Source organism: Hyposmocoma kahamanoa, unplaced genomic scaffold (genome assembly GCF_003589595.1).
Source record: "Hyposmocoma kahamanoa isolate Upper Pololo Valley unplaced genomic scaffold, ASM358959v1 187, whole genome shotgun sequence".
Lineage (NCBI taxonomy): Eukaryota > Metazoa > Arthropoda > Insecta > Lepidoptera > Cosmopterigidae > Hyposmocoma > Hyposmocoma kahamanoa.
In genome coordinates, this window is record NW_020653716.1 from 592,511 (window position 1) to 609,334 (window position 16,824).

Here is a 16,824-nt window from a genome sequence, read left to right on the forward strand (position 1 = left end):
CATTAGATTAAAAAATGACGTTTTTGAAAACGTCCTATTTTAAACATTTTTTTCACACTTGAGTATGAATTTATTTTACTTATGGAATAAATGATTCTTTGACTTTGACTTTGACCTTCACGAACTCGACAGCTAAAGTACAAAATTGATGAACGCATTAAATGCCATTTCTGTCCCACATCTGTAGGTGATTATCCAAGTTCCCTTACCAAATTGTAACTGTGATATACATACTTTGATCGGATCCTAAATTACTTACGTCTCTCCTATGTGGTGTACAACCAGCAGCATTAATCTATGTACTTAAATTTCAAAAATTCTAAGATCGTGCCAATTTAACTACAATACTAATTCGAAGGGTATTATGCACCCGTCACTCTGAGACATAACGTTGACAAGTCTCATGTGCCTATGGCTTCACCAACACCCTTAACCCTTAAACTTAAAACCGGAACGCAGTAATGCTCGCATGACTTATATAACCCTAACCAAACTTTAAAAAAGTATTCATTTTCAGTTCACCTAGAACTTCACCATTATTTTAAATAATCCAAAACATTCAAATAACCTAATTAAACCTATGATAAGTAAAATCCGTAGTTATTACCATACCTTTTTTACATTAGGCGTCACTTGCCGCAACACTATTTTTTATCGAAACCGGTGAAGTCGTCCTACCGTCGTTAACCGGACGACCGGTCGTGGGCAAGACGTGCTACTAGCAGCCTCGATTCCTTCTTTCCAACTACAAAGCGGAATTCGTGGTAAAAAAAGCTAACTTCGTAGCACAAAATATATAGTTTTTATTATAGCTTAACGATGTCATTTCGTAGTAGGCATATGAACACTAGCCACTACTGTTTTTTACCTATTACCTATTTTTTTTATTTCAATACGGATTTTCTACAAGGATGTGTTAATCTTTTGTTCGCCATGATAAACTAATATTTTGTTATAATTGTCTGCGTCAGTTTTATAAATTGTGTAAGTTAGATTTTAGTGCTTTATTTTAGTAATAAAGCACTTTTAAATATAAACGAAACTTGTCAGAAACTATGAATTTTATATGTGTTTTTATCGCAGGTATGTTAGTATGTCCGGCAATGGTATCAATCTTTAGCGTGGGGTTAATAGCTGTCGATCGCTACATCTACATCCTCCATGGACTGTACTATCAAAGATGGTTCAATACAACCAAAGTCCGAATTGGCATTGTTTGTATTTGGATAATTGGTAAGTGGTACTAATTAAATTATACATAAATGTTCTAAATTTATAGATATGTAAATTGCTTACCTTATATGTTCTTAGCGTTGCTTTTCCCGTTACCTATGAAAATGTCGACTTAATTTTCAAATTATGAATTGAATTTGTTCGATATGTACTCTACAGTACTTATACTGCCACCCTAGCTACTTCCTAAATAGTGTTACTATTTTTGTGTGTTTGGCAAGAGTCAAAATAATAAATAAATAAAAACACATTAGATTTTCTGTCCTTCCAATAATATTGCCAAATCGTCGTCTTACTTTCTCAAATTCGTATCTTAAAGCACAAAGGTACTGAGTGCAAAAAATGGATTGTATATACAAATTTTCTGCTGCTGATTCACGATGATTCGGCTGATTTCACGTTGCATTTCCTTAATATTCACACACTGGCTTTTACCTATTCTTAAAGTAATGCATCCAAATTAACACCCTTAATAATATTTTATTTTTTTAATTTTAAAATAAATAGAAAGTTTTGCCACCTCCTGAATAATCACTCTTTATAAGAAACGAGTTTGAGAAAGCAAGGCATCGAAATGTTAACTTTGTTACTTTTGGCATTATCTACTGTAAAGTTTGCAACTAATCTTTCGTTTTTAACGATTATATATTATATTTGTGTTTAACATTATATGTAACACGTGTACTTGTAGGTGTCACGCTCAGCTTTTTGCCGGTTACTGGGTGGAAGAACGAAGAATTCGTCTTGTTTCGTTGCACGTACGTCGGAATCTTTCCTGGATCTCTTGTAATATTCAATTCTCTTCTGAGTATTGTACCTATCATTGTAGTAGCAGTATTATATTCTATAATCTTAGTAAAGGCTTTGAAAAATGTAAATAACATTAAAGCAGCTGAAAAATCTGTCAAAAATTCGGCATCTGAACCTAAGCTGAGAATTTACATAGGAAACCCTAATCCTAAAAACGTGGTCAGTGCCCCCTCATCTATGAAACATAGGAATAAAAATAAGGTAAATAAAAGAAAACTGCAGAGAAGTGCCTCCTTTGATATGAAATACGAAAAATCAGATTCAAGAAACTTTACAATTATGAAACCAAAAAGTATAAATGACCTCATCGGTGACAATGATAAGACACAAATATCGGCAATATTCGATACAAAACCTGTAGAACAGACACAATACGACTCGAAATTCAGCATATGTAGCATAGAATCAAGTTGTTCAGATGCAAATATTTCGGGTAATGACGTGAAAGTGCTGCCTTCACAAAAAGTTCCCAACAAAAGTTGCAAAAAAACACATAAACCAAAACACCCCAACAAATTTAGGGCGATCACTGTAGTTATGCTGACTTCTGGAAGTTTCTTAATGACTTGGCTTCCTTTTTTCATAGTGATAATTTTCTTCGTATTGTGCGAAGAAAAACTGACAAATCCTAATTGTTTGAGATATAGAACTTTGTTAAGAGGGCCATTGACAAGTTTAGCGTTCTTCAATAGTATTCTAAACCCTTTAATTTACGCTTGGTGGCATAGAGGCTTTCAAAGAACAGTAAGAACGCAGTTTCGAACGTATTGTAGAAAATATTTCTCTAAAAACGTGCAATTGAATACTCCTGCACTTCGTAAATAAATTCTACGAGTTTAATTATATTAACATATAAATTATCTCTTTTTTACTGTCGTTGTAAAATTTTTAAGTTATTTATCCAGATAAGCGAACACCTGTAACATGAAGTTAGCTGTAGAACTCCTTGTGAAAGAGTTAATCCAAAGTAGTACGGCCACCTTACCTATATCTGCCGCCAAGCAGTAATATCAGCAGCATTAACTGTGTTCCGGTTTAGAAGGGTAAATAAAGGCGCTGGTGAAATTACAGGCACATGGGACTTGTCCACTTATATCTCAGGGTAACAGGCGTAGCGGCAGTGCCCTTCAGACGTTTGCGATTAAAGCTTTGAGCAGCACTGCAACTGTTATGGATAGGCGTGTAGCTTACCATCAGGCATGCGACTTGTTCCCGTCACTTAAACTTATTTAAAAAAATCTATTCAACGAGCTTGCATTCGCAGCGGAAACATGCGCACTGTGCATTGCAACGTGATCGCTGACAAAATTATTTATTTAAGTACGTATTAATTAAGATAGTTTTAGGCCCAACGTTCCTAAGTTCGGACATAGTCTAAATTCCTTTGGTTAAGAAATGTATTGTAGAAATTTTATGTAAATATTAGCTATATTTGTGCCTTTACTTCACCTCCGCTGCGGTCACACCTTAACATAATAATATGGCGTGACCGCAGTGGAGGCTAATTAGCTCATAACTTAAATTTATTATTATTTTTATTTTTATTTTTACTCAATTTAGGTAGTACACAAACGTGTAATTTACCCAGCGCAAAGTTCCGATGAAGCTTAAACGTGTAGCCGGTCCCTTAGTTTAACACTCTCAACGCCATAGATCAAACCATTTTTCTGAACAGGTCATGTGGGCAGCGCGCAGGACATGTATTTTTTCGATCTTACGCAACTTTTGTAGCAGCCTCTGTGAGCTGCTGGCGGGACACCTCACAAGCTTTATCCCACCAAAATAAGACGTATTGTTAGTGTGAGACGTGTTGGTAGTCAGTTAGGTACGTTCTGGTACTGTACCTCTATTAGTGAGATCGGATGGGGAGTAGACAGGTGGGTTTCACCAGACAGTATAGGATATCACCACCACGGTTGGGATCAGTTGTTATCAGAAGATTCATACAACTGGCTGTGTTCACTGACATCCGATGCCCGAGTTGCGCAACTCATATTGCGCCGGCCTACTGGTGCAATCTTTGACTGGTCAGGACTAGAAGAACCGAAAACAATTTAGAATACCTAATTGTGGTACGCCAGTGGACCACATGTTTTGCAGGGTAAAATTCGAAAATACGTACATAGTGGCTTGCTGCACTCGCTGTCTTTGTGGGCGGGAAGCGGCCCACATGGCTTGCTGGTTAACATTTGAAGATGCATAGTAGCCTGCTGCAGTTGAATTTTTGTGGACGGCGGCCCACGTGACGATGGGAGTGTTAAAATATACCTATCTGATTGGATCATGAATTAAAATTATACCTAAACTTTTATTGAATTGCTATTCAATTATTTTTATGTTAAATTACTCCACTAGTTTGTTATAATTATTAACACAAAGATCGAACACTCAGAAAAAATTCCTTCGACCCGATAAAATTGTAGCAATAAAATTGGCATCTGTTTATACATAGTATAGTAGGTTGTTGGAATAAGAAAAAGCTGCAGCAATGTGCGTATAGATAGACAAATGGTTTATTTTGAAGTAACTTAATGCAACATGACATACAAATTAAGATCTTATAAAAGGAATTCAGTTTTAAGGGATAGAATAATAAAAACATTGATTAGCCAGAATTGTGCTATAACATATCGTTATGTAAATAATATATATATATTATTTACATAACGATTAAACTATTAAGATGTAATTTTTTTTACCTATACGTTTGTATGTTAAATTATTAATTTATTCATATTATTATTGATTTGTTAAGACCATAACATTAATTTTGTTAAATTTTTAAACAACCACGTATTTAATTTATTTGACATGTAACGAAAAACTTTTGTTATTTATATATCTGTGATACTAACCACCTTTTTATTTATTACTTTAAGTATCTAACCGACAGCTAAAAATAAATCGCCATTTTGCCATTAACGTAAGATCGCAATTTGCAAAACCCATTTTAGTCTAAAGAAGAAGGACTGACCCACCGCCGTATGTCTATTTTTAACCGACTTCAAAAAAGGGGGAGATACTCAATCGATTGTATAATTTTTTTTTTTGTATGTATGTTACGCGATAACTTACGATAACGATTTGTGAACCGATTTTGATGATTCTTTTTTGTTGTTTATTCTTTTTTTGTTTGTTGATTCTTTTTTTTGTACCTCAGTAGTGGTCTCATTTAAATTTGAAGATAATATTCCACCTCTAAGTGTGGCTAACTACGGGATGAATGACTTTTGAGCTCGGTTTTTTAGTACTCTGTACTGAGATTACATATTACTAAAATTAAGTCTGTTATTTTTTGTATTGCAACCCTGGGTAACAAACACAGTAAATAATATAGTTGTAACAATGTGCAGCTCTGAAAATAACCTTATCAGTTGTATTTTTGTTACACTTTCAGCACTATTTATCGCCAGTCTTCCAGCCATGGGATGGACAGGCAAGACCTTCACTGATTACCGTTGTTGGTACATTGCCGTATTTCCTGCTTCTCTACTGATCATCGTATCCGTCGTAGTTCTCTCAATAATCATCATGGTCTGTATTCTCTACATACTCATATTACACAGTGCCGTAAAAACCGTCGACAAGATAAGAGAGTATAGAGAAACTAACAGCATTGCTTACGTAAATAAAGCATTTGAAAAAAACTGCGATACTCCCACAGAGACGTCTAATACAAAAGTAACAATAACAGTTTCAAAAGAAACAACAACAGATACTGGAATCGAGATGCACGAGCTTAGAAAAACTAATATAGAAGAAAGGCAAACGGGTCACAGGTATAGAAAAGTATCGAAAATATCTACCTATTACGGACAGGCCAAGGCTTTGAACGCTCATCCGAGTAAACTCAAAGCTGTTAAAACCGTTCTTATAGTAATTTGCTGTTTTGTAGGAACCTGGGCGCCGTACTATGTGACTATAATTATTTATGTAAATTGTGATATACTGAGACGTGGGTATGCTTGTGTACCTCTAGAGGTACTGACTTTAGGCCCTCTATATTTGCTTGGAGTATGCAATAGTTTATGCGATCCATTAATTTATGCTTGGAGGCATTCAGGATTTAAACGAACCTTGAGGAAAATGTACCTGAAATATATTTTGTCGTTAAAGAGCGATTTATGATCATTTTTGTTTAGTAGTTGTTACTGTAATAATTTTAATGAAGAATGTTGAGCTTTAAATTAAAAAGTTGTTTCATTTAACTGTGTGTTTGATTTTGTTTCCCACTTTAAAAATGTATATGTACAAGAACTATAGGGTTCTTCAACAAGAACTTTGTTTTGTAAACCAAAATAAAACAATAAATTTAGATGACAATGATTCAAATTTTTATTTTATTAAAAGACCTTAAGACTTTATGGTTTGGAAATTATGAATGAAAAATGATATATGATAAATGTCCACCGCGAACACAGTTACAGATGTCGATTCTTTCATCAAAGTTTTTAATCACTTTTTGACAAAATGGTGGGTCTATTTCGTTAATCACTTGCAATCGATTCGATTGACTGCGTATAGACTGTGTCTTTAACATAACCGCATAAAAACAATCCAGCGGTGTTAAATCACATGATCCACTCTAAAACTGAAATTCAACACAGGCGACTCCGATAACATGTCACATCGATATGATTTTACTCAGACATTACGTTACTCCGACAATATGTTACTACGACAATATTTTACTCAGTCACTACGCTACATCGACAACACAGATGAGATGTTTATTAAAAAATATCTTTGTACTCTGATAAGAAAAATCATCATTACAAACCCACGTAGGAAATGATTTCTTATACCGATCACTATGACAAAAAAGGACAACATTATGTAATCGGAATTTTATCGGAAAAATAAAGTTTTTAAAGGGACAGTATGAGGAAATCCGAAACCATTGAAGATGCAACGAAACTATCTTAGGAACCATAAAGTTGTCTTTTTTTGAGAAAATAGTTTTAGCATAGTCAATTTTTTGGTCAAGCGTGAATTGTCTAAAAAAACAAATAAAATTGATCAAAATCTTTTTTAGTGCTGATCGACTCAGTGTTATGAAGGGATCATTTCATTGTATGGGACGAAGAAAATCGGACCAGCAGAAGTTCGTCAAATTTAATAAAATGTTGTTCATTGTGAATGAAATTTTTTTTTTAAACTTGGCCAACTTTGCTGTCCCGATATTTTTCTTCGGGTACAATAAAGTCATCCTTTTAAGAAACTGAGTCTATTAGCATTAAAAAAAACTTTGTCACTACAACTAAAATTGTAAATTTTATTTATTTTATATGAAAAAAATTGTATGGAATTTGATCAACTTCTGCTGCCCCGATTTTTTCGTCCCCTACAATGAAATGATCCCTTCATAACTCTGAGTCGCTCAGCACTAAACAAAATTTTGATCAATTTTATTAATTATTATGGCGAACCCACGCTTGACTAAAAAAAAATATGCCGAAACTGATTTCATAAAAAAAACTTTATGGTTGCTAAGACAGTTTTCTTGTATCTTCTATGGTTTCGGACTTCCCCAATTGTCCCATTAAAAAAAAACACTCTGTATAAAGTGAAACAAAAAAAATATTAAAATAAAATAAAATATACTATTTCAAAAGTCCAATCCATTATCCAAAATTGTGCTTCGAAAAGAACAAATTTTCTTCCGTCCCGAAAATAATAATTTAATTAGGTTTTTGTACATACATGAAATAGTGTAGTAAAAATTTATATTTTAATTTAATAGTTTTTTGTTACACTTTATATAACTAATAAAAGAACTTTTCGATCTTATGATTTTGTTTTTTTTTTGTTACATTATATGCTATAACATGACATGATATATGTTATTTTTGTTATATAGATCGATACATAATAAGAAACCATTTCCTAGATGGGTTTGTAATTATGAGTTTTCTTATCAGAGTACTAGAATGCTGTTTAATATACACCTCGTCTGTGTTGTCGATGTAGCGTAGCATCTGAGTAAAATCATGTCGATGTAACATGTTGTCGGAGTAGCGTAGTGTCTGAGTAAAATAATGTCGAAGTAACATATTGTCGGAGTAACGTAATGTCTGAGTAAAATCATGTCGATGTAACATGTTGTCGGAGTCGCGTGTAAGTTCAGTTTTAGAATTTTAAATTATGCGAATGCGAAAAATTATGCGATCAGGAAATTTGGTTTGCAATAAATGCATTGTTCCGGTGGCTGTGTGACTTAAAAACTTCGATGAGAGAATCGACTTCTGTGACTGTGGTCGTGGTGGACATTTATCAAATATCATTTTTCAACAAAAACTTCATTTTGGACAAAATTGTCCAAAATTAAGTTTTTTTTAGATCATGTGGTTGTTGATGAAATTGTTCTAATCTTTACACTAATTTCGATCAAGTAAATGTGTCTTCAATATTCTGACGGGCATATTATCATCAAGATTTGCAAATCCAAATGCATTCGTAGTTTGTTTGGACCTAACTCCCAGAAGAGTAAGAAGATTACATAATATTTATACACTGGCATTCATTAATGATCTGCCATACTTTATATCAGGGGGTCTTGTGGTTCTATTTGCGGACGATACAACCGTTATAGTGTGTGCTAAAACCTACAACGAGTTGGAAGAAAAATTAGCCTGCACGTATGAGCAGCTGTGTGAGTGGTTCTCTGCGAATGGACTTATTCTTAACGAATCGAAGTCAAACCTTATGTTGTTCTCAGGAAGAAATTCTATAACAAAGCCAATTATCACCTCCATTGTTCCATTATGTAACACCTGTAAATTCTTGGGTTTAACGCTAGACTCAAATTTGAACTGGAAGTCACATATACAAACTCTATGTCAAAAACTTGGAAGTGCTGCATACGCACTGAGGAAACTGCGTCCTCTTGTCTCCAGTGTGGTATTGAGGCAGACGTATTATGCATATTTTCATTCGTTGATGTCTTATGGCATCACACTGTGGGGTAATTCAACTGAGTCGATTAGGGTATTTATTCTTCAAAAACGTGCACTAAGAACAATAGTAGGCATAAAAAAGGGTCAGACCTGCAGAAACCTTTTTAAGAAATACAATATAATGACCATGTACTCACAATATATTTATGATATAATAGTTTATGCGCGTCAAAACTTGGCTACTTATGAACGACGTACGGGCGGAGGCCGAGCGTTGCGAAACGCGGGAACACTAAAATCCGTTGTCCACCGTACCGAACTTGCAACTAGAAATCCGCGGGTAATAGGTCCCCGATTCTACGAACATCTACCCACAGACCTAAAAAGTGTTAGAAACGATGAAACGTTTTGTACCCGACTAAAAATCCTTTTATTGGATATTGAATTGTACAGTGTCGATGAGTTTCTTTTGAAACAATTTTAATTTTATTTTATTCGACAAGCAGTAGTTATACTACTTTATTTTATATTCATTATTATTATTATTATTATTATTTTGTTACTGACGATCATAGTTATCCCTTGACATTGTATTTCCAATTGTAATATTGTGACATTGATAACATAAAAAAAAAAAATAAATAAATAAATATATTTTTTACAATCTGGCATGGTTTGACGTTTGTTATAAAAATTTTGTACAGTCACACATCAACCGATACACTGAACTTTGGACTTTATCATCAAACCGCATGAAGTTGAATTTAATAAATCTTAATTTCAACTGATCCTTATTTATCTTGACCCTGTACCTAAGTATTACAACAAGAAATATATCATTCATTTACCCATTCATTCATGCAGCTCAAACTGTTGAATCTTACAATTACATTTTGGTTTCAATTTGAGTGCTATAAGGTGGCCCATTTACAATGAGATTTTTTTTAAATAGAGGACATCATAGAGACCAATTTAAAACAAAACATTGGTTCCGCAAATACAAGTAATAATACTATTAATACATACCTACTTGTACAACAAAAATGTACAGCAAAAATTTAAAAATACAGCTACACAGCCAGTACTTTAAAAAATAATACTTATGCTTTAAATACCACCTAAACAGTGAATAGTTCAGCTGATAACATTTTATTGTACTTTTTTGAAGACTGTTTTACTCTAGCCACCGAAATGCTTCTAACTTTAAATTATTTCACCACACCAGGTAAAATTTCATATGAAAGTCTAGCTTGTATATGGAATGAACCATTTTTGTGATCTTGGATTGCGCCGTAGTTTTTCACCTTTTGGTAATTTCTCATTGTACAATTAAAAAATGATCAATTTTCTAATAACAACGAACAAATTCATAGTACCTCGGCTTAATAGCTACATTAAGATTGTTTATCCCGGTGGCAATAAGGAGAATACGAGAGAATCGACAGACTTTTCACAGGCTTAAAATATATTTTATATTGGAAACTAAAGGCAGGTACTTCGAAAACTTACGTATTATTTCAGACAAAATTTCATTTGATTTATTGGATTATTATTTTTTAAATTAGAATGATTTCAGTTCTAAAATATTGAATTCGCAAAACCAGTGTTTATTTTAAACGAGTAGTTACGTCTGCCTAAAAAAATTTGAACCATTGTGAATAGGCCGCACTTTAAAGGGTGGAATCGTTAAGTGTGCCCAGGCCATTATTCCACAAATATGAAAGAGCTTTAAACTGATATCAAAAGCACCTTTGTTACGTAATGAGTAAATCGACGATAATAACTTTTTAAACATAATACTAGAATACCTCTATGAATGTCACATTTAATATGACATTCATAGAGGCTTTAGTTGATCTACTTTAAGAGGTAACAATAAGTTTACAGATAACAATTCAATTAAAACTATCTTTTAATTGAATAAAAATATAATGGCGTAGACAATTACTTGGTCAAATATGAGTTGTCCATGTAAACGAATGAAATTGATCAATTTGTTTTTTAGTGCTGATCCAGGTTCATCTAAGGATCATTTCATTGTATGGGATAAGTTTTGTTATCTGTAACCTTGTTGTTACTCTTAAAGTATGTCAACTAAAGCCTCTCTATGAATGTCATGTTAATGGTATGGGAGCGTTTAACGTTAACATTTTGGATATTTCTAGTTTTAATGTAAAAAGTTATCAATGTCGATTTATTCGTTAGGTAATGTACTTTCTATATCACTTTAAAGCTTTTTGATATCTCTTCTATTTATGGAATAATCGCCTGGGCACACTTAACGATTACACCTTGTATAAATCTGCGGGACAAATGGGGGGGGGGAGGATATAATATAGGTCTTGAAATTTTCCTCAATGACTAATATTCGTGATAGATAAAGTATGATACGTAATATTTAGGGCCGATTATAATATGACTTATCTTAAATTGTTTATCTCGACACTACTTACATACACTTCATAATGATATATATAAATTGCAGGAACTCATTATATACCTTAAATTTAACAACATCAATTTTATGGAAGTGTATACGTTGGTATGCACTTATTAAGAACCATTTAGTGGATAAGATTAAAACCTATTTCAATATTACTTACAAAGTGTAACATATAATAAATCACACACAGTCCTGCGCATGACCCACCTATGAAGCCTCACAGGACGCATTGCAGGACTGCAGGATCGCTTACACGCTGCGACTACATTCATAATCCTGCATTTCGGACGGCTAGACTTGACTGCAATGCAGGATATGCATGCCCCCTCGAAACGGCCCATTCACTACCTGCATGGCAGTCCGCCGCGCAGGTGGGAAACTGCTCACACACTATCCTGCGTATGGCCCGGGTATGAAGTCTCGCAGGACGCATTGCAGGATTGCAGGATGGCTTGCACGCTGCGACTACATTCATAATCCTGCATTACGGGGCGGACGGCAAGACAGACTGCAATGCAGGATAATGAATGCCCCACAGACCACATATTTCTTCCGTGGAGTGCCCCCCTTTAAGGTATATTCCCTTGAAAAATAGACAGTTGCCGTGCGGCTTTACTCTTATGAAACAAAGTTTCATATAACAATGCTATCTCTAAACTTCTCGCAATGCAACATACAACTTTGTTTCTGTTAAATAAAGTGAATATTTATTTGAATGCACAATAACAAAATACCTAGTAAGACTGCCAAATTTTCTGGCTTGCCAATAAAACTGTACATAATAGCGGGATTATAAATACCAATGCTGTAAGTAATTTCGTTTCTACTACATAAAGTGAAAGGTATACAACCAAATGACCATTTGGTCAAATACCTACGTTAATTCGGCTTATAGGTTTCAGTATCTATGATTGTGTATTCTTTAAATCATTACTTTAAGTTCAATATATACTCATAAATTACCCGGTAATCTAAAGATAAATATGTAGTTATACCCATCTATAAACATTATGATCTTAAAAACAACTTTCTTATCCATTTTTAATCTATTAATTAGAGTTATTACTGCAAATATTAAGTAACATTAAAAGAGTGTGAGGATTATGACAATAAATGTTTTATCATTTTGATATAATTCTTTATTGCACAATTTATGAGGTACGATGTTACAAAATTGAGCTACATTTAGTTCGAGCTCATTGAACCGTTGACCAGTGAAAGATGGCGAAGCTCCTGGTGTGCCTGCTGCTCCTTATAGCTGCAGTAAGTGGCAAGCATGAGAAATATGAAGGGTGAGTTTACTAAGTAGCTTTGTTATAATTATTGATACAAAGATCTAACACCTTAGTGTCATAATGAAAAACCCTTCGATCCGGCTGGATTCGAACCAGCGCCTTCGGCATACCGTACCTGACGGTCTTCCATCTGAGTTACAGGACGAACCAGCAGGCCTTACTTATTTTTCCATGTGCTTGTTACAGATTTTTGTTTTTGTTCGTTCCGTAGCTTAGTTGCGCACGGTACTCTGAAGGCGCTCGTTCTAATGCTGAATAAAGTATTTTTTCTTAGTGTTATATCTTTGTATTAATAATTATAGCAAGTTAGTGGAGTAATTTCCCAAAAAAACGTAAGTGCATATTATAGTAGTAAAACGTAATATTTAATAAACTTTTATTTCAAGTAACTTTTTACTCATTTCCTTTGTTACTATGGGTGCATTATGGCGGCTCTACAGAATTTTTCCAGGGAATGCACACGTAAATTTAAGATTAATTTTTTAAAATGGCACTACTCTGTATTCAAAACTGTAGAAAAGTGAACCACCTAACCTTTATTGCCTAAGCTGCGTTAACCAGCCGTCTACGAGACGAATGCAGTATGAGGAATGCTGCATTTCGAAAAAGTACGAAAAGTGCTTATTTGTTATTTATTTATTTATTTATTTATTTTATCTTAGGAAGACCAACAGCTTTAAAGTAAATTAGTTAGTTAATAGTACACATTTATTAAGAAGTGGTCATTGTACCTTACAAGTACACTATTTGCTGCAATCGCGCGTTTGTGTCGATGCAGTCGCTCGTTTGCATTGCTGCACTCGCCTATAAATCGCAAGTGCAGACTTGCGTTTGCATCGCTGCAATCGCCTATAAATCGCAAGTGCAGACTTGCGTTTGCATCGCTGCGAAAAGTCGCCGGGTGTAATCACTCTAAGATAACATAGTGAACTAAGACAAAATCATAGAAAATGAAATTATTTTTCCGGATTTAAATCGCGTGTATTTGTTACAACTCAACACAGCAACAACTCAATACAGTCAACTGACCTCTAAAGACCTCTAAAGACTTCTCATGCTCTAAAAGTAAAGTGCATGATTGAATCCCTAGGGAGTAAAAGTGCCTAGTTTTGTAACTTATTTCGAGTGACCTAAATAAACTCTAGTCTAACAAACTAATAAAACTTAGGACGTACAGTACGTTCGGTTGTAGTTCCGTGCCTTTTCCGCAAAAAATAGCGCAAAATGTTCAGAATTTTGGTTCGTGATTTTGATATAGAGCGTAAACGATTGAAATAAATAACTAAATTATTATTTTCTCAACACTAAACGCCAATATAAATCCTTGTATTAATAGACACCCTGGCTAAAGCTCGGATGGCTAATCGGTTCGAGTATTAATTGGCTCGTTTTAGTCCCTCGATAAAAAATATATACGTGTACTATTTATTACGAGAAAGAATTTTTTTTTATATTATTATTATTTTATTTGGAACAACAACAACTTAGTAAACAATAAATAAATTTTAGGTATAGCTAGACAGAGCCAATGAGAGTTATCAACATTCTCATTCTCTTACAAAGTTACTAAATTATCGTTAAAATACAACAACCACAATACAAAATAAAGTGAAAAATTGAGCGACGTGAGCAGCCCAATACAGCTTAAAATTTCATTGAACAAGGGATTGATCAAACGTAGATAACTTTTATCCAAAATCAATTTGTTCTAGTCATCAACTTTACCGCGTTATTGGTCCTGCTCAAGAATTTGTTGCCCTCGAAGCAGAACTTGATATCCTGACAATTAATCCTGCACGCAACTCGGCATCACGTCAACTAGAGGCCTTGGTACGCTTATCTCCAGAAGAAAAGCACAAATGGTTCAATTATTTCGACCAAAAAAACATGTCCTACACAATGATGCTTAAAGACCTTGCTGCGTAAGTATTGGTGCTATGGGGTAAAATAACATATAAAATAATCTTTTGGAAATCATATAGTACATATTATTCACATTCGCTTTCAGACTTCTTCGTCAACAAGACGTTGCGAATGCATACGCAAAGGCAGCAGCTGGACGTGATGACAGAAGTGATGAATACTATAATATAATTAACGATGATGATAGTATAATTACTGATGATGGAGATGGTAGTGGTGATAACGGTAGTGGTGAAGAAGATAGTGAAAGTGAGGAAGATGATGATTTAACGATGACTTGGGACGCCTACTACAACACTGAAGTGGTAAATTTATTAAATACCTATTAACCTATGAATTAATTTATTAATATTTAATAACACCTGAACATTATTTCATAAAAGTAACATGATTTTTCATAATTTTTTTTTTAGATTAACAATTTCATTGATGAAATGGGACGTAACCATTCCGATAAAGTAGTCGTCGTCAACGCAGGGATGAGTACTGAAGGTCGTCAGATCAAATATGTCAGAATATCAACCACGCGATTCGAAGACCTCCGCAAACCTGTGATCATTATTGACTCTGCCACACACGCCAGAGAATGGGTCACTCCTCCCGTAGCTTGTTACATTATTCAGCAACTAGTTGAGGGAGCTGATAGTGTTCTTTTAGATCAAATTGACTGGATCATCATTCCTTTAGTCAACCCGGATGGTTATGAATACTCTATAGAGGAGGTAAGGACATTTCAATGGCCGTTAGGAAATTTAATGGACGTGATATGAATACTAAACATGATAAATATGAACAATAACTATTTCGTTTTGCTTGACTAATTGGTGATTTTATCTTTGTTCCCAGTAATAATATGAAAGGTTACGGTCAATTTAAATGGGCCGACTCACAATTTAAAACATTTAAAAACCAACCTTAACCTACTTTAAAAAAATGCTGATTTCACAATGCACCAAATCCCGAAAATCCCGAAACGGCAAATAAAAAAATTCTTTGCGAATTTAATATTATTTCACTTATATTATTTGTTATCAAAAATATGATCACCAACAGCAATATGGTAGACAAACAAAAAACGAAACACAAACTTCCATATGTGTTTCGAACAAATTGTTTTTAGGATCGAATGTGGCGCAAGACTCGTTCCCGTAACCACAACGGCTCTGATGAATGCCCTGGCGTTGACGTCAATCGCAATTTCGACCATTACTGGGGCACCACGGCAAGCGCCAGTAACCCCTGCGCCCTCACCTTTGAAGGACCTGTTCCTTTTTCTGAGCCAGAAACTCGAATTGTCAGAGACGTAGTTTTTCAGAATCTTGACAGAGCCATAATGTACCTCGCACTGCACAGCCATGGCAACATGTTCTTGTACGCTTGGGGCAATAACGGTGAGTTCCTGTGTCTAACATTTTAAAAAATGATCTCTCCCTTTATTAATAGCTTTAATAAGCAAAGTCTGGATCCATTCAATATGTATTTCATAAAGTATCTTTTTATAGGTACCCTACCACCCAACGGCTTGAGTCTCCACCATGCTGGTATCGAAATGGCTCAAGCCATTGACGCCCTCGCTCTGGAAGGAGCCAGGAGATACATCGTCGGAAACGCCGCAATGGTCCTGTATTTCACCACTGGTACTTCTCGAGACTGGACTCGCGCGGTTGGCATCCCTCTCACTTACACTGTGGAATTGCCCGGCTACGATTATGGTTTCTTAGTACCGCCATCCTATATTAAGCAGATCATCACTGAAACTTGGGCTGGCGTCGCAGCTGGAGGGCATTATGTTCTCTCACTGTTTAATTAAGAAAAATAAATAAATTCATTTATTTCTTTTAACACATCCATCTATTTCACTTCTAGCTTAATAATACAGGTATATGCTATTACAGGTTGTAGTTGAAATAATACACCTATTATCATAATGTTTATCAAACTCAGCCGGTGTGATTTACTTCAACAATGATACATAGAACTACGATAGTAGGTACCACACAAGTTTGTGTGCTAGACTTTACCCAAATTAGAATGGTTTTATGCACACGCCATAATCATCAAAAGCAATTCTAGAAAATTTCTATCTATAATAATAATAATATAATAATAACGCTCACACTCAACATAGCCCCGCACTAGAGAAACCCTGTGTCGCGGGTGCCATGGATACACACATAGACAACCACAAATTACACCCAAACTCACGAGAGAAATAAATGTAGGC

The 16,824-nt window shown here is 34.6% G+C and overlaps 2 protein-coding genes across 4 annotated transcripts in view; both read left to right on the forward strand.

Annotated features, from left to right (window-relative positions):
- LOC113226310 (melanocortin receptor 4-like) overlaps nucleotides 1-6,217 on the forward strand; it is a 14,538-nt gene extending 8,321 nt beyond the window's left edge. Inside the window, exons 3-5 of one of the 3 annotated variants that reach the window (XM_026458892.1) lie at nucleotides 1,084-1,233; nucleotides 1,925-1,991; nucleotides 5,441-5,631. In XM_026458892.1, the coding sequence (XP_026314677.1) occupies nucleotides 1,084-1,233; nucleotides 1,925-1,991; nucleotides 5,441-5,495 (272 nt within the window). In that variant the 3' untranslated portion in view covers nucleotides 5,496-5,631. Of the gene's footprint in view, nucleotides 1-1,083; nucleotides 1,234-1,924; nucleotides 1,992-3,034; nucleotides 3,087-5,440 lie in introns of those variants that run through there. The other 2 variants (XM_026458891.1, XR_003310086.1) reach the window with 2 other exon arrangements.
- A 6,354-nt stretch (nucleotides 6,218-12,571) lies between these two features.
- On the forward strand, nucleotides 12,572-16,464 carry LOC113226295 (carboxypeptidase B-like). The gene is made up of 6 exons (XM_026458868.1): nucleotides 12,572-12,674; nucleotides 14,390-14,599; nucleotides 14,686-14,905; nucleotides 15,014-15,322; nucleotides 15,721-15,991; nucleotides 16,103-16,464. Exons 1-6 carry the CDS (start codon nucleotides 12,604-12,606, stop codon nucleotides 16,408-16,410), a joined length of 1,389 nt encoding a protein of 462 aa, XP_026314653.1. The 5' UTR covers nucleotides 12,572-12,603; the 3' UTR covers nucleotides 16,411-16,464.
- Nucleotides 16,465-16,824: the final 360 nt, after the last annotated feature.

Coding starts and splice junctions, on each gene's coding strand:
- LOC113226295 (XM_026458868.1), top strand. CDS start 12,604: ATGGCGAAGCTCCTGGTGTGCCTGCTGCTCCTTATAGCTGCAGTAAGT. Junction 14,906..15,013: donor CCTACTACAACACTGAAGTG/GTAAATTTATTA, acceptor TTTTTTTTTTAG/ATTAACAATTTCATTGATGA. Junction 15,323..15,720: donor ATGAATACTCTATAGAGGAG/GTAAGGACATTT, acceptor AATTGTTTTTAG/GATCGAATGTGGCGCAAGAC.